Below are 26131 nucleotides of genomic sequence, written 5' to 3'. Positions count from 1 at the left end.
TTTTCCACTGAACCAAGTCTATCTGACCCACAAGGACGGCCGCCCCGTTCCACAGAAACAAATACCTCAGACTTCTTCTGAGCTCCGTTACTAGGTTCAGTACCACGTGCATCCCCATCTTGGACACACTCAAACGGGACATTGGCGTCTTCCAGGCTTTCAATACCCGTACCCTTTTTAAATTCTAAGTTCCCCCGTTTCTCCCAGGTACTCTCCAGGCAACTCCCTTCCGGAGTAAACTCAACCCCGCGGGCTGAAACAACCTCATCTGCCAACCCAGCAGACTTCTTCGAGGTAAGGGCACCCTTTTCATCTAGTGCTGCCCTCATTTCATTATCGGGAACACCTTTAGAAGTTTCAACTTCCTCAAACAGTTCTGCCAAACCAGACAGATCATCCATGTCCAACTCTGGACCTCTTAACCGCTCTATCTATCAGTTCCTCATCTTTATTTTCTGCCTCTAGGACCTTTCTCCTCGCTAAAGGCAGATCTACCTCTGCTTCCTTACCCTCTTTCACTTTACTACTCTTCGTTTTACCACCCTCTAAACCCTCGTGGTACAGGGTCTGTAGAAACGTCTCGGCCAAATCAAAACTGGCCCGATTTAAACTGCTCTCGTTCTCAGCTGCCTTTCTCGACAGGCTGCAAGTGACCGCACATGCGGGGTAGATCTGGGACTCTAGGGGTGGGGCCACCGCACTTGCCGGTCGGCGGGTCGGCATCATGGCTGCCCAAACCTTACCACCTGCTAAATCATTACCGGGAAGGATGTCCGCGTCAGTTCTCGGGAACTCTGATGGCACCCCTATTTCAACGGGTCCAGACACCAGCTCACAATCCATAATGACCTTGTGTAAGGCCACCATTTCTATTCTTTTGCTGATCCCCTCTACCACCACCATGCCCGTTTTTCGACCAAATTCTAGTACCCTACTGCTGATCAACGACAGCTCAGCCCCTGTGTCTCTCCAGATTCGTACGGGAATTGGTGGTTCCCCCTTCCTCAAAGACACGGTTCCGTGTGTCAGAGAAGTCTCAGACCCTTCTCATACTCTGTTTACCCGGGGCTCTCTGGTCGATCTACTGATTATCACGGCACACCCGATAAGGTCTGCGGCTTTCCCTTTTCCTATCTCTTTCCTCGGAGCAAAGCATCGAGATGCAATATGCCCTCCCTTTCCACAATTAAAACAGGTCAAGCCCGGAAACCTCTGGCCGTCTTGCCTTTCCCCCTCAACCTTACCGCTAGCTCCCGGTGGGACCTCTGCCTCACTCGTCGGACTTTCTCGATCGTTCCCACGATCTCTTTGGGAACTTTTATTCGAGGAAAACTTTGTCTTGTGGGTTAGGGCATATTCATCCACGAACCTAGCAAAATCTGAAATGGACTTATTCGGCTTCTCATTCAAATACATCCGGATGTTCTCCGAAACACAACCTTTAAATTCCTCAATCAAAAGTAACTCCCTGAGATGCCCATAATCCTCGTCCACTTTTTCCTCGGTGCACCAACGGTCCAAGAGCACACCCTTCTCATAGGCAAACTCGGTATACGTCTGATTCCACCCTTTTCGTAAATTTCTGAACTTTTGTCTATATGCTTCAGCTACTAGCTCGTAACCCCGGAGAATGGCCGCCTTTACTTGGTCATATTCCTCCTCCCCTTCCCCCTCCGTGGACAACACTGCATATGCCCGCTGGGCCTTCCCTCTTAACACACTTTGTAACAACGCCACCCACTGCTCTCTGGGCCACTTCTGATTCCCTGCCACCTTTTCAAAAAGCAAGAAATAACTATCAACATCCGTCTCCTCGAACGGGGGTACTAATCTCAACGCCTGACTGACATCAAACGGCTCCTCTAGGTCCGACCCCTGACTTCGTTGCTCTTGCCTTAACTTCTCTATCTCCAAGTCATGTTTCCTCTCCTTCTCCTTCTCGGCCCTGTCCTTCTCCTTCTCGGCCCTTTCCTTCTCCTTCTCAGCTGCTTCCAGCTCTTTTAACTTAATTTCATGTTCCCACCTTAATTTTTCCAACTCTAACTGAGCCGCCCCACTAGCTGGTACCTTTTCAGGGATATTTTCCAATACCTCAGCTGTAAACACATTTTTCCCAATATAATACTGAGTTATTGCCCTTCGCACCTCCTGCTTTTTCATTGACAACCTTACCCCTGCGAGGTTTAACTCCTTCGCCAATTTTATCGTCCGATTTGGAGGCCACCTCCAGCGCCTCCAGAGTCGGGTTTTCTATAAATTCACCCACGTCCATCTTTGCTGGTTTCCCGTCTGGCTACTCGCGTAACCAGATCCAAGCTTTGGACCTACAAGCCCGATTCACTGGCCCTCCAATTTGGTGTCAAATCCTGAGACGAGAACCCCAACTGTTACGAAATCCTGTAACTGGATCACTTACCAGCAAAGATAGAGAGGTCCGTTGAAGTCTGATGGTACTATTTTTAAAAGTCTTTATTTATGAAGGGGCACAAAAATAAGATTAATACAAACATTCAGATAATATACGTCGTCACTACTCAATCTAAAAGCGCGGGTCTAATAATAACCATCAATAAGAAACAGCTCGATCGTTTGTCTAGGGCAGGGGTCAGCAACCTTTACCACTGAAAGAGCCACTTGGACCCGTTTCCCACAGAAAAGAAAACACTGGGAGCCGCAAAACCCGTTTGACATTTAAAATGAAATAACACTGCATACAACGTTTTTTTTGCCTTTATGCTATGTATAAACAAACTATAATGTGTTGCATTTATGAAATTGATGAACTCCAGCAGAGAAAACGAAATTACATTTCTGCATGCAACAAAAACATTTTGACCTCCGAAAAAAAGACGTTGGGTTGAAGGTTACTTTTAAGTAAAATACTCAACGTCTATTTGAGTCCTTCTTGTATTTATGAAAAACGCCAAACTTAAATTTGCCGCCAGCAGCAAACCAAAAATAACGTCAGCCAGCTGTCAACCTGAAAAATAAAAGGACTATTTCACTGAACAATGAAAACATATGAATATACGCAAAATAATAGGCAATTAAAATATTTATCATCCTTGTTCAGGTTGACTCACACCTGACAACGCAGTCGTATTCAGTAGGGATGGATTGATGCTTAGGGGAGTGACCGGGAAGGATAATGTGTTTTTTTCCTCTCTGAACTCACAGAAGTGTTTCCCAAACGATGTTTGCATTGCGATGATTGCAGAATGTAAATACTCCGAATTTATCAAGTCGTGACCTTGTTTGAACTCTCTCAAATTGGGGAAGTGAGACAATGTGCCTTTCTGTAAATCTCTGGCAAGCAACGTCAACTTGCGCTCGAATGCCAAAACATCCTCCAACATGTGCAGGGCTGTACGTCCTTACCCCTGAAGAGCTGTGTTCAGGTGCGCTGTCATGTCTACCATGAAGTGTAGCTTTTCCAGCCACTCTGGCTGTTCCAGCTCAGGAAAGGTGAGCCCTTTGCTGCCCAGGAAAGTTTTCACTTCTTCCAGACACGCGACAAAGCGTTTCAGCACCTCCCCTCTGGACAGCCAGCGATAAAAACACGTTGTAGCAGTGTGCTACAGGCAGTCAGTAAACTGCAGTCAAAGATAGCTTTATTCGAACTAAACAGCCTTGCTTTTAAGCCTCCCTCAACCCGCCCCCCATGGGCGCGGATGCTGCAAAAGACACGTACTCACAAACCCCCGTAGGCTATCTCCCTTAGCCTGAACGCTGGCTAATTGTGAGCTGGTTCGGATGTGTCAGGAAATGGGTCGCCCGCCACAACGTCTTATTTAGATTGTACAAGATCACCATAATCTTCAAATTTAGATTTACATTTCAAAATCTAACAAACTAACATAAAATACATTTTAATTAAATACTGACCATGTAGCGGTGTGCTACACGCAGCGCTAAAATTACGACACGGAGTCGGTAACTGCAGTCGAAGGAAAAATCTTTATTCGAAATCTTCAGCCTCACTTTTAAGCCTCCCTCAACCTGCCCCCATGGCGCAGAGGCTCCAAAGCTCTGTGCTCGCAAACCCCCGTAGGCTATCTAATTGTGAGTCGGTTCGGATGTGCCAGGAAAAGGGTCGCCACAACCAATTATTTCTCAAAGCAACAGGGAGCCGCAGCACAGACGTAAAAGAGCCACATGTGGCTCCGGAGCCGTGGGTTGCCGACCCCCGGTCTAGGGGATAATATATTGTCCGATGGAAATATAAAAGTCAGGTGGAGTTTCAAGATGGTGACGTAAACATCTGCCTTTTAGGCGCTCTTCACTTTTCTAACTATAATCACCCTTTAATCAAATCTTTTCGAATTTAACCAAATGAGTTGATATTTTCGATTGTCTTTTTTTTCCCCTAAAACTATATTTGATCTAACTTTGCCGAACTTAAAATGGCTACAAGTAAGAAATCGTCTAAGGAGCCTTTATCTATCGATGCAATTTCTAATCTTCTGGACGCTAAATTTGCAAGTTTGGAAAGCAAGCTGGAAAGTAAAATGGCAAGTTTGGAAGATAACCTGGAAAGTAAAATGGCAAGTTTGGAAAACAAGCTTACCACGAAAATGTCTGAACTTGAAGGAGCTGTTAAATCGCTTGATACTAAGTTTCAGTCGCAGGCAACGGATATTCAGCGACATGAAGATAAGTTGGAGACTCTTGAAAAATTAATTGTTGAAAAAGCACGTACACTTGAGGAGTTGGATAAGAAGGTACAATCGACTCTTAAAGCTGTAAATCAGCATAAGTTTAAAATTACTGATCTCGAAAATCGATCTCGCAGACAGAATTTGCGAATTATCGGGTTTTCCGAAAAAGTTGAGTCCGGTGATTTAACTGAATTTTTCTCTAAATTACTGTGGGAAATTTTCGGTGATGAAGGTTTGCAAACTAAACCTGTTATTGACCGTGCTCACAGAGTTGCGAGGTTTTCGTCTATGACTGATAAACCACGAGCGGTGATTGTTCGCCTTCATTATCCTTGTGAGAAAGAGCTTTTAATTCGATTAGCTCGTAAAAAAGGTATGATTTCTTACAATAACTTCAAATTTCGAATTGTTGAGGATTATTCTTATGAGGTTATGAGAGCCAGAATCGCTTTTAAACCAGTGATGGCAGAGATTTATTTGATTGGACTTAAACAAGTTTTAATGTATCCAGCGAAGCTTAGAATTACACTGAGCGACAACAGTCAGCAAATTTTTAACACTCCGGAAGAAGCGAAGAAATTTGTTGAAGAATTTTGATCTTCTACTGCAACTTGAACTATGTGTTATGTGGAAGATTTTTCGGAGAGAGGATATCTTTCTATTTTAAGTTTTAACCTATGAAGCTGGGTTATAACTTCTTATTTTGATCTATGGGTCTGGTTTTTTTTTACTATCATCATTGTTTATAGATGTTCTTTTTAATTTTTATAATATCTTTTTTTTTCTTTCTGTTATGGTTATATACGTTTATATTTTGCAATAATGATTTACTTTTTTTTAAAGATGTCGTTTCTTTTTCCCGTAAGATTCTGTTTTTTGTAAGCATTTATTTGTTTGCCTGTACTCAGAAATGGGACGAATGTTTTGGATTTTTGGTCTTTTTTTTTATATATATATTGTACTGTTTATTATATCCCTTTTTTTTAAATCTTATTTTGTCTTTTAACAGATTGCTGAACTCACATTTGTATTTAGTAATTTGGCTTTTTCAAAATGGCGTTTCTTCTTCCCATAAGTCTTTGCTTTTGAAACGTCATCTTGTATTTGTACACGGGATTTTTTTTTTAAAGGTGTATTACACTTTTAAATTTTGATGTTTATACTTTTTTTATTAATGATTGTTTGTTTTATTATATTAGTTTTCTTTTATTCTGATTGATATATATATTTTTTTGCAACTCTATATCTTAATTTGGGTGTTATATAGTTTTCTTTTAATCTTTTTATGGAGCTGCCATCTTGAAATGGGGGTAATATTAGTATTAGATTATGCGCCTACCGCTTGGCTTTTTTTCGAAGGGTGGGGGGAGGGGGTAGGGATCTTTTTTCACGCTTTTGCTTTTTATTTTTTTGCTTTTAGTTTATGGGCCGACTTTAAATTATTAATATTGTTGAGGTGTCATGTTCTCCAGTTGCTCCTGAATCAATTTTCCTCCTTCCTGAATTGTGGGTTATGTGTCTTTCTAACCTTTTATGATACACACAACTAATATTAGTATGATGGATAAATCTGTTAACTTTATCTCCTGGAATACTAATGGTTTAAATCATCCGATTAAACGTAAAAAAATATTTAAAGTATTCCATAGACTGAATGCTAATATTATCTTTGCACAGGAGACCCATATCAGGAGGGAAGATGATCAACGTTTTTTTAGGTTCTGGAAGGGTCAACAATTTCACTCGAATTGTACCGCTAAAATTAGGGGTGTGTCTATTTTTATAGACCCCTCAATATCGTTTACACATCATGAAATTATTTCTGACCCACAGGGTAGATTTTTGTTGATAACTGGCTTACTTTTCCATCGGAAAGTTGTTCTAGTTAATATTTATGCTCCAAACTTTGACTGCCCTGAATTTTTTAAACGTTTATTTACTTCCCTTCCTAATCTAAATGAATATATGTTGATAATCGGTGGAGATTTTAATTGTTGTTTGAATCCTTCGATGGATAGATCTAAACCTATTCGTACTCTTCCGAACAGATCAGCCCTACTTATTAATTCGTTTATGGTTGATTCGGGAATTACAGAAATATGGCGGTTTTTGAACCCTAAAGATAAAGAATTTTCATTTTTTTCACATGTATATCATAGCTATTCTAGAATTGACTATTTTCTTATTGATCATCGGTTATTAACGGATGTTATTGATTGTAAATATGATTCTATTACTATTTCGGATCATGCACCTTTGAAGTTATCTATTAAGATTTCGGACTATTCCAATAATATCAGATCTTGGAGGCTTAACGCTACTTTGCTTCAAGACCCAGAATTTATCACCTATATAAAACAGCAAATTGACTTGTTCTTCTCAACAAACTGTACTGAAGAAATCGACAGAGGAATACTTTGAGACTCTTTTAAGGCTTTTATTCGTGGACAAATTATCTCATATTCTGCTGGTAAAAGAAAACAAAGATATTTAGATATTGCTTTATTAGTGGATAAAATCAAGGAAATTGATAAGATTTATTCCGTGACTCCTACCAAAGAACTTTATAAGAAGAGAGTTGAGCTTCAAATGGAACATAGTTTACTATTATCTTCTTCAATTGAAAATCAATTAATTAGGACCAGGGCTCAATTCTATATTCACAGTGATCGTACTGGTAAACTGTTAGCTAATCAATTAAAAGCTATCTCGACTAAGCGACAAATTATTAAAATTCGCAAACAAGACGGTAATTTAACTACTGATCATAAAGAAATTAATACCTTTCAAGATTTTTATAAATCTCTATATCAATCAGAATTTGATGGTGACCAGTCCATGATAGATAATTTTTTTAACAATTTGAATATTCCTAAACTGATTGATGAAGACCATAGCCTGTTAGATGCTCCTATCTCTATGGTGGAAATAGGAGAGGCTATCTCATCAATGAATTCAGGGAAAGCTCCTGGTCCTGATGGTTATATAGTAGAATTTTTAAAAACTTTTTCTTCTTTGCTCTCTCCTTGGTTATGTGAAATTTTTAATGATGTGTTTGCTAAGAAGAGATTACCTCAATCCTTTTATGAAGCTAATATCTCTCTAATTCTTAAAAAAGATAAAGATCCTACTTTATGTACATCTTATCGCCCTATATCACTATTAAATGTAGATTCTAAGATTCTTACAAAAATTTTAGCTATTAGATTAGAAAAAGTACTATCACAGATTATTTCAGAAGATCAAACTGGTTTTATGAGGAATCGGTATTCCTTTTTTAATGTTAGAAAATTGATTAATATAATTCATACTTCACCACCCACAATCCCAGAATGTGTTATTTCATTAGATGCTGATAAAGCTTTTGATAGAGTTGAATGGATATATTTATTTAATACATTGAGAAATTTTAATTTTAGTCCTAACTTTATATCATGGATTAAATTAATATATCATAAACCTGTTGCTTCTGTTCTTACAAATAACTATAGATCCTCTTTTTTTCAATTATCTCGTGGTACGAGACAAGGCTGTCCCTTAAGTCCTTTATTATTTAATATTGCATTAGAACCTTTAGCTATTGCTATTCATGAATCTCCTAATATTTTTGGTATTACCCGTAATGAGAAGTTATACAAATTATCACTTTATGCTGATGATTTGCTGTTATATATTTCTGACCCTGATAGGTCTATTCCCGCTATTTTATCCTTGTTGGTTCAATTTGGTACTTTTTCTGGTTATAAACTAAATTTAGATAAGAGTGAATTATTTCCTTTAAATGCACAAACTTTATTGAGTGATAGGATACCATTTAAAGTTGTTATTGATAACTTTACCTATTTAGGTATAAAAATTACCAAGAAATATAAAGATTTATTTAGACTGAATTTTTTACCTATGCTTCATCAAATTCATCAACTTACTACAAGATGGTCTCCTTTGTTTTTATCATTAATTGGTCGGATTAATGCTATTAAAATGATGATTTTACCGAAATTTTTATACTTATTTCAAGCCCTACCAGTTTTTATTTCTAAATCTTTTTTTGATAACATTGATTCAAAAATTTCCTCATTTGTGTGGCAAAATAAAAACCCTAGGTTAAGTAAAAAGCAATTACAAAAATCTAAAAAAGATGGTGGTTTAGCCTTACCTAATTTTAGATTTTATTATTGGGCAAATAATATTCGTAATTTAATGTATTGGAAACTAGATTTGGATTCACCACTGTGCCCACAGTGGGTAAATTTGGAATGTAATGAGGTAAAGGGATATTCTCTATTCTCTGTTCTTGGTTCTTGTCTTCCTGCTGATTTAGTTAAATTTAATAAACAAATATCTAATCCTGTTATTTAACATACATTACGAATTTGGTTTCAATTTCGTAAGTTTTTTACTTTGAAAAACTTTGTTCTTGATAGCCCTATCTTACTTAATTTCTTTTTCAAACCCTCTTGGACAGATCAAGCTTTTAACATATGGAAAAGGAAAGGTATAAAATGTTTTCGTGATCTCTTTTTTGAAGATACTTTGATGTCATTTGACCAACTTTCCAACAAATTTGAATTACCTAAATCTAATTTTTTCAGATATTTACAAATTAGAAATTTCTTACATAAAGTTTTACCATCTTTTCCTAATTCAACTTTGGTGGACTTTACAGATTTGATTTTTACCTTAAATCCTTGTCAGAAGGGATTAGTAGCTTTTATTTATAATATGATTATGAAGATACAACCAGAAATATCAGTTAGAATTAAACAAGAATGGGAAAAAGAACTTCGATATAATATATCAACAGATAAATGGGAAAAAATTTTGCAAATGGTTAATTCTTCTTCTATATGTGCTAAACATGCTTTAATACAATTTAAAATTATACATAGAGCTCATATGTCTAAAGATAAACTTGCTCGATTCTATTCTCATATTAACCCTCAATGTGACAGATGTCATTCAGAAGTGGCCTCATTGACCCATATGTTTTGGTCATGTCCCACTTTACATAATTACTGGAAGGACATATTTACTACTATTTCCTCAATTTGGAATACAGATTTACAACCTCATTTTATTACTGCAATTTTTGGCATACCAAATGAAGATGGTAATCAGTTTTCCCCTTCAATCAGACGAATGATTGCTTTTGTAACATTAATGGCCAGAAGGTCTATATTACAAAATTGGAAAGAAGTAAATCCTCCTACCACGTTTCAATGGCTTTCTCAAACTATTTCTTATCTGAGCCTGGAAAAAATTAGAAGCACTATTTTTGACTCATCAATTAAATTTGAAGAAACTTGGAGACCGTTTATTCGACATTTTCATATGAATTAATTTGGCCTTTTCCAGACCTTCTTTCTGCTTATTCATGTTCAGGTATGGAGTTCTGGAGTTTGTTGACACTATCATATACTTGTAAACTATTATTATTGCCCATGTTAGTTTAGTTTAGTGTTTTATTTTTTTAATATATAGTTTTTTTTCCACATATTTTCAATTTTTTTTCTCTCTTTTAATGGTTATTTTTGTTTTTTTTCATATATAATCATATGGATTTGATTGATTAAGGTATTTTCTTCTGTTGATGTTTAATAGGATATTGTTATCTTATTATCAACGTGATTTCAAGTCTATTGTATTCATAATTTACATTATTATGTTATGTTTTTTTTGTGTATATATGAAAATCAATAAAAAGATTGAAAAAGAAAAAGAAATATAAAAGTCACTCAATTCCTGCAGGCTTCAGCCTTTTGGGGGGGACCGCTGGGTTTTCACTTGTTGGAGAGAGAGAGAGAGATTGGTGAGAAAAGAAACTTGCCCGGGTCTTTTATGAAGCAAATCCGTTGAATCAGGGGAGCGGGCTTCCCCGTTGTTAGCTAAAAGCGGTTTTCTGTGATTCCAGGCACGGAATCCAAACGCACATGGCTTCCTGCTACTACGGGATCGTTAGCGTTTCTTCTGGTGCTTCTAAAGGGGTTGTTCCCCCCCAGACCCTCTTTTATACTTCCTCACGGGGTCTCAGATGTCAATCAGGTAGGGATGATGCAATCTCTCTCTCAACCAGCCCACTTTGCCCGAGGGCTTGCACGTAGCATAGTCCCCAATCCACAAACGTGGTCTCCAGGAGACAATGGTCAATGTCGCGTCATTTTGCATCACTGGGGAATGAGGCATTCGGCATGTCTCTCTCTCTCTCCCATTTCCTGGGTCTACTGACCCCCCCCCCCCCTCAACTAGTGCTCTTGTGATTCTCAGAAAGGAGGGGGCTGTGGGCATAACAATATAAAGAAAAAAATAAGGAATAAAACATCAGAGGAATTACAAAATAGGCTGAAGGAACTAGAGAAAAAACAAATTGAATTTGGCACAGGATATATTAGGGGAAATTAAAAGAATTAGGAATGAAATTAGTAGTTTGGCTATGCAAGAAATCAGGAAAAGTTTAATGTTTCTGAAACAGAGACGTTATGAAAGTGGATCAAAGTCTATGAAAATACTGGTGTGGAAACTGAAAAAAAAAGCAGAAAATACAATTCATAGAATTAGGGACCCAAGAGCGAAATTGATAAAAAATAAGCTAAGTGAAATTCAAGAAGCTTTTGAAGTGTTTTACAAAACTCTATCTTCCAAAGTTCCAAGCATAGCCCAAATTGACACCTTCTGGAATTCTCTAGAGCAGGGGTCAGCAACCTTTACCACTGAAAGAGCCACTTGGACCCGTTTCCCACAGAAAAGAAAACACTGGGAGCCGCAAAACCCGTTTGACATTTAAAATGAAATAACACTGCATACAACGTTTTGTTTTGCCTTTATGCTATGTATAAATAAACTATAATGTGTTGCATTTATGAAATTGATGAACTCCTGCAGAGAAAACGAAATTACATTTCTGCATGCAACAAAAACATTTTGAACTCCGAAAAAAAGACGTTGGGTTGAAGGTTACTTTTAAGTAAAATACTCAACGTCTATTTGAGTCCTTCTTGTATTTATGAAAAACGCCAAACTTAAATTTGCCGCCAGCAGCAAACCAAAAATAACGTCAGCCAGCTGTCAACCTGAAAAATAAAAGGACTATTTCACTGAACAATGAAAACATATGAATATACGTAAAATAATACGCAATTAAAATATTTATCATACTTCTTCAGGTTGACTCACACCTGACAATGCAGTTGTATTCAGTAGGGATGGATCGATGCTTAGGGGAGTGACTGGGAAGGATAATGTGTTTTTTTCCTCTCTGAACTCACAGAAGCGTTTCCCAAACGATGTTTGCATTGCGATGATTGCAGAATGTAAATACTCCGAATTTATCATGACGTGACATTGTTTGAACTCTCTCAAATTGGGCAAGTGAGACAATGTGCCTTTCTGTAAATCTCTGGCAAGCAACGTCAACTTGCGCTCGAATGCAAAACATCCTCCAACATGTGCAGGGCTGTACGTCCTTTCCCCTGAAGAGCTGTGTTCAGCGTGTTCAGGTGCGCTGTCATGTCTACCATGAAGTGTAGCTTTTCCAGCCACTCTGGCTGTTCCAGCTCAGGAAAGTTGAGCCCTTTGCTGCCCAGGAAAGTTTTCACTTCTTCCAGACGCGCGACAAAGCGTTTCAGCACCTCCCCTCTGGACAGCCAGCGATAAAAACACGTTGTAGCGGTTGCTACACGCAATCAGTAAACTGCAGTCAAAGATAGCTTTATTCGAACTAAACAGCCTTGCTTTTAAGCCTCCCTCAACCCGCCCCCCATGGGCGCGGATGCTGCAAAAGACACGTACTCACAAACCCCCGTAGGCTATCTCCCTTAGCCTGAACGCTGGCTAATTGTGAGCCGGTTCGGATGTGTCAGGAAATGCGTCGCCACAACGTCTTATTTAGATTGTACAAGATCACCATAATCTTCAAATTTAGATTTACATTTCAAAAACTAACAAACTAACATAAAATACATATTAATTAAATACTGACCATGTAGCGGTGTGCTACACGCAGCGCTAAAATTACGACACGGAGTCGGTAACTGCAGTCGAGGGAAAAAAACTTTATTCGAAATCTTCAGCCTCACTTTTAAGCCTCCCTCAACCTGCCCCCCCCCCCCCCCCATGGCGCAGAGGCTCCAAAGCTCTGTGCTCGCAAACCCCCGTAGGCTATCTTATTGTGAGTCGGTTCGGATGTGCCAGGAAAAGGGTCGCCACAACCAATTATTTCCCAAAGCAACAGGGAGCCGCAGCACAGACGTAAAAGAGCCACATGTGGCTCCGGAGCCGCGGGTTGCCGACCCCCGCTCTAGAGTTACCCACTTTAAGCGAAGAACAAAATAGAATGATGACTGCCGACATAACTGAAGTTGAATTAAAAGCTGCAATTAGTAGGCTTCAATTAAGCAAGTCACCAGGATCAGATGGGTATATGGCACAGTGGTACAGAGAATTTTAAAAATGTGTTAATTCCTGTTTTACTCCCCACACTGAACTGGGGTCTAAAAAAAGGCACAAATGCCACCCAGTTGGAAGGAAGCAATAATCTCAGCTATACCGAAAGAAGGCAAGGATAAAATGGAACGAGGGTCATTTAGACCAATATCTGTTCTTAATGTAGATGATAGATTATTTACCTCAATCACGGCCAAACGATTAGAGGAGTTTCTACCCATACTGATATGTAACGATCAGACAGGTTTTATACGGCAATGCCAGACAGAAGACAATATACGAAGGACACTTCACATTATGGATCATATACAAAAAAATAAAATTGAAGCAATAGTGATAAGCGTGGACGCTGAAAAAGCATTTGATTCGGTTAATTGGTATTTTCTTTACAGAGTTTTACATAGATTTGGTTTCCAAGACACAATTATTAAAACTATACAGACACTATATGACAATCCTACTGCTAGGATTAAAATCAATGGATGTTTATCAAAGAGTCTTACCCTAGAAAAGGGTACGAGACAGGGTTGTGCATGGTCCCACCGCTACTCTTCGCGTTATATCTGGAAGCATTAGCTCAATACATCAGACAAAATGAAGCTATCAGGGGAATTACTATTAAAGGGACAGAGCATAAATTGGCTTGTTATGCAGATGACATTTTGATCTATCTAGGGCAACCAACATACTCTTTACCTAAATTGATGCAATCCTTTGAACGATATGGTCAATTATCAGGATACAAGATCAACATAGATAAAATCCAATTACTTTCATATTGCTATAGCCCACCAGGAGAAATTGAAAGTAGATATCCCTGGGCATGGCACACAGAGTCTTTCAAATATTTGGGCATCATTATGCCCAAAGATTTGGCAAAATTATCAGAATATAATTATCAGCCTTTATATAAAAGAATTAAGGAAGATGTGGCAAGATGGAACCTGATTCCTTTTTTCAGTCTGATTTCAAGGATTGAGTCTATTAAAATGAATATACTGCCCAGACTGTTATATCTCTTTCAGACCCTACCAATAGAAATTAATCAAATTCAATTCAATGAATAGAACAAGGTGTTATCAAGGTATATTTGGCAGGGTAAAAGGCCTGGAGTTCATCTCAAAACTTCGCAATTAGCAAAGAAAATGGGGGATGGGGCCTACCTTCTCTTAGAGATTATTGTTTTGCAGCACAGTTGAGAGCTGTGATATGTTGGTGCAACCCATTGTATGACGCTCAATGGAAAAACATTAAGGAGCGGGTACTTCCCATCCCCATACAAGCAATTTTGGCTGATAACAACCTGCAAAGGTACATAAATACTATTGATACCATGGGTGAAATTGACTCTTAAAATATGGAAAACTACTATAAAAGAATATAATCTAGAGGGAGATATTGCAATTCTTAAATGGTGTGCATATGACTCGGATTTTACACCAAATAAATTCGATGCTAGATTTAAGGACTGGACAGCTAAAGGAATAAGAGTTCTTTGCAACATAATGAAAGAAGGAACACTGTTCAGTTTTGAAATGCTTAAAGAGAAGCTTATTAGAAAAACAAGATTTTTATCGGTATTTACAGATGCGACAACATATTAATAAGACGCTTAAAAATGTAACCAAGGCAAGTACATACTGATAGAGCTATTTAGAAAAGCGTATAATTCAGATAATGGTAGTAGAATCATTTCAGGCATGTATAAAGGGTTGTCAAGTCTTAAAACACATTCGACTTCATAAATTAAAACAAAATGGGAGAAGGAAGGAGGGATAATTATATCTGAGGAAGAATGGCCAACAATATAGAGATATCAATGGAAGTGTACCAGTTCACAGAAATGGAGGGAGTTTGGATGGAAAACTTGATAAGATATTTTATTACATCCTCTCAGAAATCCCATTATGATAGTAACCTGCCTGTTTGCTGGAGAAATTGTGGAAATCAAAATACAAATCATTATTATATTTTTTGGGACTGCCCTGTTATCAAAGTCTGTTGGAGGGGGATACACAATGCCCTACAAGACATCTTTAAATGTGAAATACCCTTAGAGAGTAAGACCATATATTTTGGATATATACCTCAAGAATGGTTGAAGAGAGATAAATATTTATTGAATATTCTGTTGGTGGCTGGTAAAATGACTCTTACTAGGAAATGGTTATCACAGGAGAGCCCAACTTTAAATACATGGATGGAAATTACAATGGACATTCACAAAATGGAGAAGATAACAGCATCTGTTAATCATAAGCTGGAACAATTTGATTCATACTGGGGAAAATAGTTTAACTACATAATGCCTCATAGACCTGATTTCATTTTCACAAATCAATGAATATGTTTTTAAAAAAAAGATCACTCCCTACTTGTACATAGTTCTTACCTTTTGCTTGTTTTCTCTTGTCACTCTTTTCTATACGTGTATATCTCAGATAAATACTTTGTGGAGATTTGTGATATATATGATATATGTACAATGTCTGAAATACATCTTATGGAAATGGTTGTTTGATGATGAACTTCAATAAAAAAAAATTAAAAAAGGACAGTTTCCTTCCCACTTATATCATTCTTGAATCAACCTCTTGTATTATAAGATGGACTCTTGGCCTCACAATCTACCTCATTATGATCTTGAACTTTATCATTTACCTGTATTGCACTTTTTCAGTAGCTTTTACACTTTATTCTGCATTGTTATTGTTTTATCTTATTCTAGCTCAATGCACTGAGTAATGATTTGTCTTGCATGTAAATAGTATGTAAGTTGCTGAGAAGTATAAAGAATAATCAAATGAAATTGAAAGGATGGAGACCAAGTTTGTCCAGAAGGTGCAAATGATGTCTGAGACAGAAATGAATGTTAGTTAAAGCTAATCTGTCTGGAGCAATATAAATAAGGGGAAATAAATGAGGGTTGTCAGGAGAAGAAAATGTACACCCTGAAATACAGTGGATTCTGGTAAATTGGGCCATTGGTATTTGGGGCAGTTGCTTATTTGGGACAACTAAACAACAAGAACTAATTGGGAAATTCCCTTTATTTGAGACTCTGTGCCACGTTTGGGACAGGAGACTTGCTGAATAGTTTCTAACTAATGTTAGTCACACGCACTTGTGTGGCCATTATGCACGGCATCCTGCTTAGAGCATACAGCTTTTAAATAGCAGCAGTTGCATGTAGTTTGTCTTTTAAAAATCAGTGAAGTTTGTTACTGGTGGTTGGCAAGAAATAAACATTCAGGTAACTTAGAACTGCTTTGCTCACTGCAGCTTCAAGCAATTCAGGCTTGTGGATGGTAGAAATGGCTAGGAGTGAAAATGAAACAATTTCACTACTTCAGGAAGTTAGGAAGTACAAAGAATTGGAAGATGTCAACAACCATCTTGAATGTTAAAATGAAGATTTGGAGGATGCAATGATTGAAAGTATTGCATGAAAGCAGTCCATTATCTGCACTAGGTGTCTGCCCCAATTTTGTCAATCAAAAGAACAGGGCATTGTATCCTGGATGAATTCCTCTGTTGATTCTAGTTAATTAGAACATATCGGGACCTGTACATATTGGCCCAATTAAGTAGCTACTCCAATTAGCCGAAGTTTCATGGAAATAGTTAAAAAATTATATAAAAAATTGACACTACTGTTTAACTGAGTAACAAATTATGTATTTAAATGAAATACAGAACAAATTAGAACACTACCAATGATACTACAGTACTATAAAACTGTGTATTCATTCCTAATACCTATTGATGGAGAAAGTCATCCAGTGTATGCTGCCATCTTCCTTTGGTTGATTAAATGAGCAAAATCAGCACATTCTCCTGGTGCAGATGGCCTATCCTTACACGATGCTATTGATGATTGCCATCTTTCAAATCTTCATTTTCATTGTAACATACAAGATTATCGTTAATACCTTTAAATTCTCTTGTCAAATCTGTCTTGTCTACATTGAGACTCAAGTTGTTGTGCTCGCACCATTGTACCAGTCATTCTACCTCCTCTCTGTACGCTGTCTCACCATCATTGTTGATGAGGCCAACCACTGTTGTGTCATCCACAAATTTGATGTTCCAGTTGGAACTGAATCTAGCAGTACAGTCATGTACCAACAGCAGGCTGAGCTTGCAGCCTTGGAGGATGTGGTTGCTCAGCATGATAGAGCTAGAGATGTTTAGACTCACTGTGGTCTTTCTGTGAAGACGTCCAAGGTCCAATTACACAGAGAGATTTTGAGGCTGAATGAGGACAGTTTACCCATCGTCTTCTGAAGGATGATCATAGTAAATGTCAAGCTGTTCGATAAACAGCATCCTGGCATTTGAGACACAGTTTTCCAGGTGGGACTGTACTGAGTAAAGGGCAAAAGTTATTGCATCATCAGTGGACCAATTTGAATGATAATTAAACTGGAAAAGGTCCAGGGTAGCAGGAGGATGGGAGATTTAATGTGATTCATAACCAGCCATGCAAAGCATTTTATTATTGTTGAGGTCAGTGCATTAGATAGTAGTCATTAAGGCAGGTTACTGTCACCCTCTTGGGCACTGGGATGCCTTGAAGCCTGCAGGGACATTGGACTATTCCAGAATGGTGTTGAAGATGTCTGTTATAACCTCTGTTAACTGGGCTAAATAGTCTCTCAGCACCTGACCAGGTATGTTATTAAGCGCTGCAGCTTTTTGTGGGTTGACTCTGGCTAGGGTCTTCCTCATATCAGCTATGGCCAGACTGAGTGCCTTCCTTGCTGGCACATTGTTTCATTTATCAAACTGTGTAAAAGATAGTCAGGCTATCAGGAAAAGAGGTGTCACCATCTTTGACATGCAGAATAGTTTTGTAGTCTGTTATGATCTGAATGCCCTGCCACTTGTGCCTCGTATCTCTGGTGTCACTGAAATGGCTATATATTCTCTGTGAATAATCCCATTTTGCCTTCCTGATGGTACGGGCCCCGATCTGAAGGTTGTATCCTGATATATCAGCAGTGCCAGACCTCTGTTGTCAACCGTGGCTTTTGATTTGCCCTCACAGAGATGTGTTTAATGATGGTGACATCCTCAATTCACTTCTCGATATAGCCAGTCACAGATCCTGCATATTCATTGTTAATGTGATGGTCATAGCATTGCAGGGCTGTTTTGAAAAGATGGACTGGAACCTATTCAGTGAGGAGCTACCTGAGGTTGCTGCTTCTGGCCAGGTCCGTACCTCCCTTTAAACTGGTTTGATTTGCTTGATATATATGCAGTCTCTATGCAGGAATTAGATAAGTGGTCAGAGTATCCAAGGTGGGGGTGAAGGTCACCATAGATGTTGGTACAAACATGCTAATAGAAACGAGAAAAATCTGCAGACGCTGGAAATCTAAGCAACATGCACAAATGCTGGAGGAAATCAGCAGGCCAGGCAGCATTTATGGAAAAGAGTACAGTCCATGTTTCGGGTGGAGACAATTTAGGCAAGACTGTTAGCATAAGTTAGCATACCTGAAGTAGCCAGCAACAAAAAAAAGAAATTGTGGGGTTGTGTGGTTTGCAGATCACTGATGATGCCAGAGCTCTCAGCTTTAGAAGAAAGGGAGGTAATGGCGTTGATTTGCACGTGGAATTGATACTACTTTTGGCTGAGATACCTAAAACCATAGGTGCTTACAGGCGAAGATGTAAACAGCCACAATCACAATGGCAGTGAAATTCTTCGTTAAATAGAACAGTTTAGAACACCAGAGGTGAACAGTAAAAGTTCAGTTGACCTGAAATGTTGTCAGTCCTTTCCTTTCAGAGTTGCTGCCTGACTTACTGAGTTCTTGTAGCAGAATGTTGTACAATTAGTAAATTATTCCAATTCTTGTGGATAAAATGAACTATTGAACTGAGTTACTCCTCCGAGGCTTTCGTGTGGTGATGACTTGGGGTTTTGGTGATTCTGGTACTAACCGTGAACCTTACATTATGGTGTAACAAATGCTGGAAATCTCAGGTATGAACACAAAATCTAGTTTTAGTGTGTTTCTTTGGTTTAGGAATTCTTCTTGTTCATTGAATAGGCCCAAAGTGTGTTTTTCCCTGGAAGTCGTTTACAACATGACTCCCAGTTGTTCCCTTCCACCACCTAAATTGTACATCTGCTGCCTGATGCTCCTTGCCTTGACACTTGGGATTGAATTCCCGCTCACCAATTGATCATTCCCTAACTATAATCTTTCTGGCGACTATATTTCTGCACCTCACTTTCTGCTTTTTGGCAGTGATCTACACTCTACTATGGATTAGTTTGCTATCAATTCTGAAAGCAACAGTGTCACAAACTATTCAATAAAAAGGTAGTTTTTAAATGGTAACAAATTTAAAGGTTTTATGTGTTTGGATGATCCAGCAAAGTCCAGCAAGCAACCAATATATTGGTCTTTACTGCAAAGGATTTGAGTAGAGCCATTTTGCTGCGGTTGCATCAGGACCTGATAAGTCCACATCTAAATTATAGTACGCAAGTCTGATTTTCTTTTGTAAGGAAATGTCTTGTGGAACCATGGTAAAGGTTCATTCACTAGATAGATTCCTTGGATGGCAGTTTGATAGTACAAAGAGTAGATTTAAGTATATGGAATGAAACCTCTCAGCTTCAGAAGAAAGGGAGGTAATGGCATTGATATGTATGTGGAATTGATGTTACTTTTTGGCTGAGATATCAAGAGCCTAGAGCTGAGGTAAAGATTAACCTTGATCCTACTTAAGGTGGAGCAGGGCACGTGGGGATAAATAGGAATAGCCTACTTCTGCTGCTATTTGCGTTCTTATGGATTGCTAGAGTCTGTGAACACTTGATACCCCCACATGTGCTGTAATATTTAATTTAACTTCATGAACTCATCATCATTATCTGTCATGTCGTATGATGTGGGTGATCCTATCCATGACCATGATTGCTGTTGGCAAATTTTTCTACAGAAGTGGTTTGCCATTGCCACCTTCTGGGCAGTGTCTTTACAAAATTGGTGACCCCAGCCATTATCAATACTCTTCAGAGATTGTCTGCCTGATGTCAGTGGTTGCATAACCAGGATTTGTGATCTGTACCAGCTGTTCATATAACCATCTACCACCTGATCCCATGGCTTCTTGTGATCTTGATCCGGGGGGGGGGGGAGGGGGAGTGGGGGGGGTATCTAACTAGGTACTACACCTTGCCCAAGGGTAACGTACAGGCTAACAGAGGGAAGGGGCTTCTTACACCTCCTTTGATAGAGATGTATCTCCACCCTGCCGCCTGATTCATGAACTAAGACAATTAACTGATATAAATTATTGTTTTTCTTCTTTGAATTATTCAGTAGTGAGAAGTGAAACAGTGCCTTGTAAAATCAAGTGAATGATGAGTATTACACAAGCCACAGTTTTGTCACATCTGATCTACATTTAAGTAGCAGCAGTATACTAAATTTTCACCAGTATTTACTGAATGGTACATAATTTTTTTCACTGTTTCCTTCCTTGATATTATTACCATATTTTGTATTTTCTGTTTGGCTTCTAACTGACTAACAGAGAGTGAACAAATAACCAATACAATGGTATCAGTAAGTAGGTGGAAATTCAGAATGAAGTGCATGTGATTCTTCAGGTGCCCAGGTGTCTGAAGTGAATCTGAAACGTCAGAGTCGAAAGTTGACAATATGGTTATTTAATCCTGATGCATATTCTAGACTTGAAATGTTGACTATTATTTACTCTATCTGTTTGTGTTTTGCTTAGATTTTAGCATTTGTATCCTCTTGTGCCTCCATGATTACTGTAATGCTCAATTACATAAAATGATACAGAAGGACAGAATTCTAACAGTGGAATATGCTTATTTGGGATGCATGTAAATTTTGGTCTAATTAAGTGGCTACCCAAATAACCAAAGTTTCATGGAACTAGTTTAAAAAGGTATAAAAAAAGACAAATTACTGTTTAAGTAATAAATTATGGATTTAAATTTCAAAGTTCAAAGTAAAACTTGTTATCAGAGTCACCACATACAACCCTGAGATTCTTTTTCTGCGGGCAGGCTTAGTAACTCTATAGAATAGTAACTGAACTGCTTGTAAGGAAGTAGAGGTGCTGTCGTGCTTTTTTCTCAGTAATATTTATATGATGGATCCAAGTCCAGGACATATCCTCAGAGATAGTGACACCCAGGAATTTAAAGTTATTAACTCTCTCCACCTCTGATCCTGGGATGATGACTGGCTCACGGACCTCTGGGGTTCAGTTCCTTAGTTGTACAGACATTGAGTGAGAGCTGCTCTTCTTAGACTGAGACAAGTTTTCAGTCTCTCTCCTGTATGCTGATTCATCACCACCTTTGATACAGCCCACAACAGTGCAGTTGTCAGCAAACTTGTATATGGTGTTGGAGCTTTACTTAGCCACATAGTCATAGATGTAAAGCAAGTAGATCAGGAGCCAATGAGATAGCATCTGCTGTAGACCTGTTGCCAATTTGGTAGGCGAATTGGAGCAGATCCGTATCACTATTCAAACAGGAGCTGATATGATTCAACACCAGCCTCTCAAAACACTTCATCACTGTGGTTGTTAAGTGCCAATAGTCATTTAGACAGGTTATCATGCTCTTCTTGGGCTCTGGTGCGATTGAAGCCTCTTTGAAGTACTCTGAGGGAGCGAGAGGTTGCAGATACCTGTGAATACACCAGCCAGGTGGTAGGCACCGGTCTCCAGTACTCAGCTAGGTACTCCTTCTGGATTGGATCCTTTCCTTGGATTCACTTTCTTGAAGGCAGACCGCATGACAAGCTCTACTGTTCACTACATTACAAGATTAATAAGTCTGTAACAACCCTGCTATAGTCATTCAGGTCCTCAGGTGAGTTCTTGACCACTGCCCAGTCCAATGACTGAAGACAATCCTGTAACCGTTCCTCAGTCTCCTGCGACCACCTCTTGGTTGTCTTGATCTCTGGAGCCTTGCTCTTTAGGCTCTGTCCCAAGTGATCCGCCTTGCCAAAATATGGTCTTGGAAAGGAACAGTAGGCATTCCTTATTGTAGTGTAGCAGTGATCTAGCGTGTTAGGACTTATGGTGCAACAGGTTAAGTGCTGGTTATAATTGGGTAGGGTTTTCTTCAAAAAGGCCTGGTTAAAGTCACCAACTATAATTTGAAATGCATCAGGATGGGCAGTTTCTTGTTTACAGACAGCATTGTGCGTTTTTGTGAGTGCTTACTTTTAAACCGCCACTGGTGGTATGTAAACTGCGGTCAGGATCACGGATGAGAACTCTTGAGGCAAATAGAATGTTTACTTGTTAGTTGTTCTGAGTCAGGGGAACAAGCAATTGACATAACCCCAACACTCCTGCACCAAAAGAATTGACCAAAAAGCATACACTGCCACCTCTTTTAGATCAGAACACTATTAATGCTATTATAATACTGCAAAACTGTGTATTAGGCCTTAATAGTTATTGATGGAGGAATTCATCCAGTGAATTTTAAATTATAGTTGGTGACTGTAAATGAAGAAAATCAGTGCAGACACTTGGTAAAGATTTGCACTGCCTTCAGGCAATGCTTTCAACAACTGCATCCTCCAAATCTTCATTTTTATTGTAACAGTCAAGATTGATATCTTCAAATTCTTTGTAGTTCCTAACATGTTGAAATGGTGAAATTGTTTTGTTTTATTTCCTGTCCATTTCTAGCATCTCCAAGCCTGAATGCTTGAAACTGCAGTGAGCAAAACAGTTCTGAATTGTCTTTCTACTTTTTTCTCACCAACAATCAGTGACAAAAAAACACTGCTTTTTTGAACATCAACACATGCAAATGACTCTTTAAAAACTGTTCACTGTATGCATACGCAAGGAAATCTGCAGATGCTGGAAATTCAAACAACACACACAAAATGCTGGTGGAACACAGCAGGCCAGGCAGCATCTATAGGGAGAAGCACTGATGACGTTTCGGGCTGAGACCCTTCATCCCCAAGTAAGTGGCTGTCCCAATAAACTGATGGTCCCATGAGTTGGAGTCCACTGTTTCTGGAACCACTAAGTAGGTCAGATAGCATGTGTAGAGATGGCTGTACCCATCACTGTTTGTCATTGCAGTGAAAGTTTATGACTGAAAATGAGCAATATTAATTTTTTATATTTCCACGTCCTGCAGAATTTTGTTTTGGTTTTTTTATTATAAATTGCTTTGGATTCAACAAAATTTGCAAGAAAATTGCGGTTTAGAGGATTTGTAGAAAGAAAGTACACCAAGATCATAATTTTGATTTGTTCACTTGTTAACAGTACACATGGCTTATGACTAATAATGCAAAGAAGGAAAAATTTTCAGGACATGATTGAATGAATTGACTGAGCATCAACTCTAGTTACCGTAACAGATTTTGCTATGTAATTTTATGACACGACTGTGGTGGGTCTCATCAGCAAGAACGATGAGTCAGCATACAGAGAGGAGGTGCAGCGGCTAACGGACTGGTGCAGAGCCAACAACCTGTCTCTGAATGTGAACAAAACAAAAGAGATGGTTGTTGACTTCAGGAGGGCACGGAGCGACCACTCTCCGCTGAACGCCGACGGCTCCTCAGTAGAGATCGTTAAGAGCACCGAATTTCTTGGTGTTCACCTGGCAGAGAATCTCACCTGGTCTCTCAACACCAGCTCCATAGCAAAGAAAGCCCAGCAGCATCTCTACTTTCTGCGAAGGCTGAGTAAAGTCCATCTCCCACCCCCCATCCTCATCACATTCTACAGAGGTTGTATTGAGAGCATCCTGCAGCTCATCACTGCCTGGTTCGGAAATTGCACCATCTCAGATCACAAGACCCTGCAGAGGATAGTGAGGCCAGTTGAGAAGTCTCTCTTCCCACCATCATGAACATTTACACTACACGCTGCATCCGCAAAGCAAAACAGCATTATGGAGGACCCCATGCACCCCTCATACAAACTCTTCTTCCTCTTGCCATCTGGGTAAAGGCACCGAAGGATTCGGGCTGTCACAACCAGTCTATGTAACAGTTTCTTCCCCCAAGCCATCAGACTCTTCAATACCCAGAGCCTGGACTGATACCAACTTACTGCCCTCTATTGTGCCTATTGTCTTGTTTATTACTTATTGTAATGCCTGCACTGTTTTGTGCACTTTATACAGTCCTGGGTAGGTCTGTAGTCTAGTCTAGTGTAGTTTTTATTCCTGTGTTGTTTTTACGTAGTTCAGTGTAGTTTTTGTACTGTAGCACCATGGTCCTGAAAAATGTTGTTTCATTTTTACTGTTTTCTGTACCAGCAATTATGGTCGAAGTGACAATAAAAAGTGTCTTGACTTGACTTGACTTGATTTGCTAAACATTAGTAATAAGAATTTAAGAATTGGTGTCAGTTTGGTGTGCACAATTTTAATATACCTACATTTACTTTTTTAGGTAACAGATAAAGGTCTCTGGGCGGATCTTCTGGAGGAATTCAACTTTCCAAAAGGTTGTGCCAATGCGGCCTTTGCTTTGAAGCAGTACTACCTGAGGTGAGTGAAAATAAGTGAATACATCTCATCCTATTTGCATGTTGGTTCTTTCTGTGCTGACACAAGCATGAAATTCTTCAGGTTAACTAAATTGCTTAGTCACTTAATTATTGATAATGTCTTTATTTCAGATTAGTCAATTGTATTTAACTTGTATTTATATATTCTCTCAAATGTTTGGTTTACAATTGCATAATACAATGGATGGTCTAAGCAGTTTCCCTTTTACTAAGTGCATATGCAGTAGGGAGAAATCAAGAATATTGTCATGAAATACCAAAGTCATGCTTCCAATTAATAATGGACGGAGAGACATGGGAATAGAAATTTCAAATTTCAGATCTTTCCAGGCACCTTGCTACTAACAAATATGTTCTTGGCAAAAGTAAAGTTCTAGCAAATGAGATTGTGTGGTGGTGGTGCCGCCATGTGGGAAATATGCAGTGGCTCTAATGGAGATGTGTTTTCAAAAGTTAGGAGTGGACACTAAATATTCCTAATTACAATATGTTCAGGAAGGTGTAAAGGATGGGCAGTAGGATAACTGTTTAAAGGTAATTATTTGGTCAGACTCTTGCCGGCCTATTGACTCCAATGTACTTCCTTGGTTTACTGTGACTACCTGCTTGGACAGTAAATTTACTTTGTAATTTGAACTTTGAATTTTGATTGTAATGTGGAATTAGAATTGAATGCTTTGGATAATACGAGAGGAAAGGGTAAGCAATGGGAGATTTTTTCTGAGTTTCTAGTTCAATACCTCCTTGATCAGCGAAGATGGAATAATTGCCGTATTTGGTTCTGGGCAATGGTGTGGGTCAAATTGATCAGTAAGGGGAACACTTGGGGAATGGTAAATATAATATCCTAAAACGTGGTTTATGAATGGCAAAAAACAGTGAGAAACCTGGCAGTAGGTTTGACCCCTCAAACCTGCCCCTTCATTCATGGCTGATCTATGCCAGATGTCACCTGATCATTTTTAATCAAGTTCCCTCTTGCTTTTTCTAGAAACTGTCAGTTACAAACCTGTATGATCTTTCCATGTAGGACTACCTGACCATTCCAGGTGTTAGTCTAATAAATACCACTGAACTGCTTCCATTTACATTCTTCCTTGAAGACCAATACTGTGTACAGTACTCCAGATGTGGTCTCTATATAAAGTGAGGCATTGCCTTCCTACTTTTAATTTCAGTTCTCCGGATGATAAAATACAGTATTCTCTTACCCTTTCTAATTAATAGTTATATCTTTATGTTAGTGTTTTGTGAATCATGTACCAGAGCACCAAGATCTCTTTGCACCTCAAGAGTTCTACAATCTCTCACTGCAATACAGTCGGCCCTCCTTATCCGCGAGTTCCGCATGCGCAAATTCAACCAACTGCGAATCAAGAAAACCTGGAAGTGCTCTTCCAGCACTTGTTGTTCAAGCATGTACAAACTTTTTTCTTCTTGTCATTATTCCCTAAACA

At 38.8% G+C, this 26131-nt stretch overlaps 1 protein-coding gene across 4 annotated transcripts in view; it reads left to right on the top strand.

Annotated features, from left to right (window-relative positions):
• LOC132395769 (AT-rich interactive domain-containing protein 2-like) overlaps positions 1-26131 on the top strand; it is a 334560-nt gene that overhangs the window by 99392 nt on the left and 209037 nt on the right. For all 4 annotated transcript variants that reach the window (XM_059972775.1, XM_059972773.1, XM_059972776.1 and 1 more), the window contains one exon: positions 24557-24654. In XM_059972775.1, coding sequence (XP_059828758.1) covers positions 24557-24654 — 98 coding nt within the window. Of the gene's footprint in view, positions 1-24556; positions 24655-26131 lie in introns of those variants that run through there.

Source organism: Hypanus sabinus, chromosome 6 (assembly GCF_030144855.1).
Source record: "Hypanus sabinus isolate sHypSab1 chromosome 6, sHypSab1.hap1, whole genome shotgun sequence".
NCBI lineage: Eukaryota > Metazoa > Chordata > Chondrichthyes > Myliobatiformes > Dasyatidae > Hypanus > Hypanus sabinus.
Note: the sequence above shows the minus strand (reverse complement) of the source record. Positions and strands in the feature narration are given on the sequence as shown.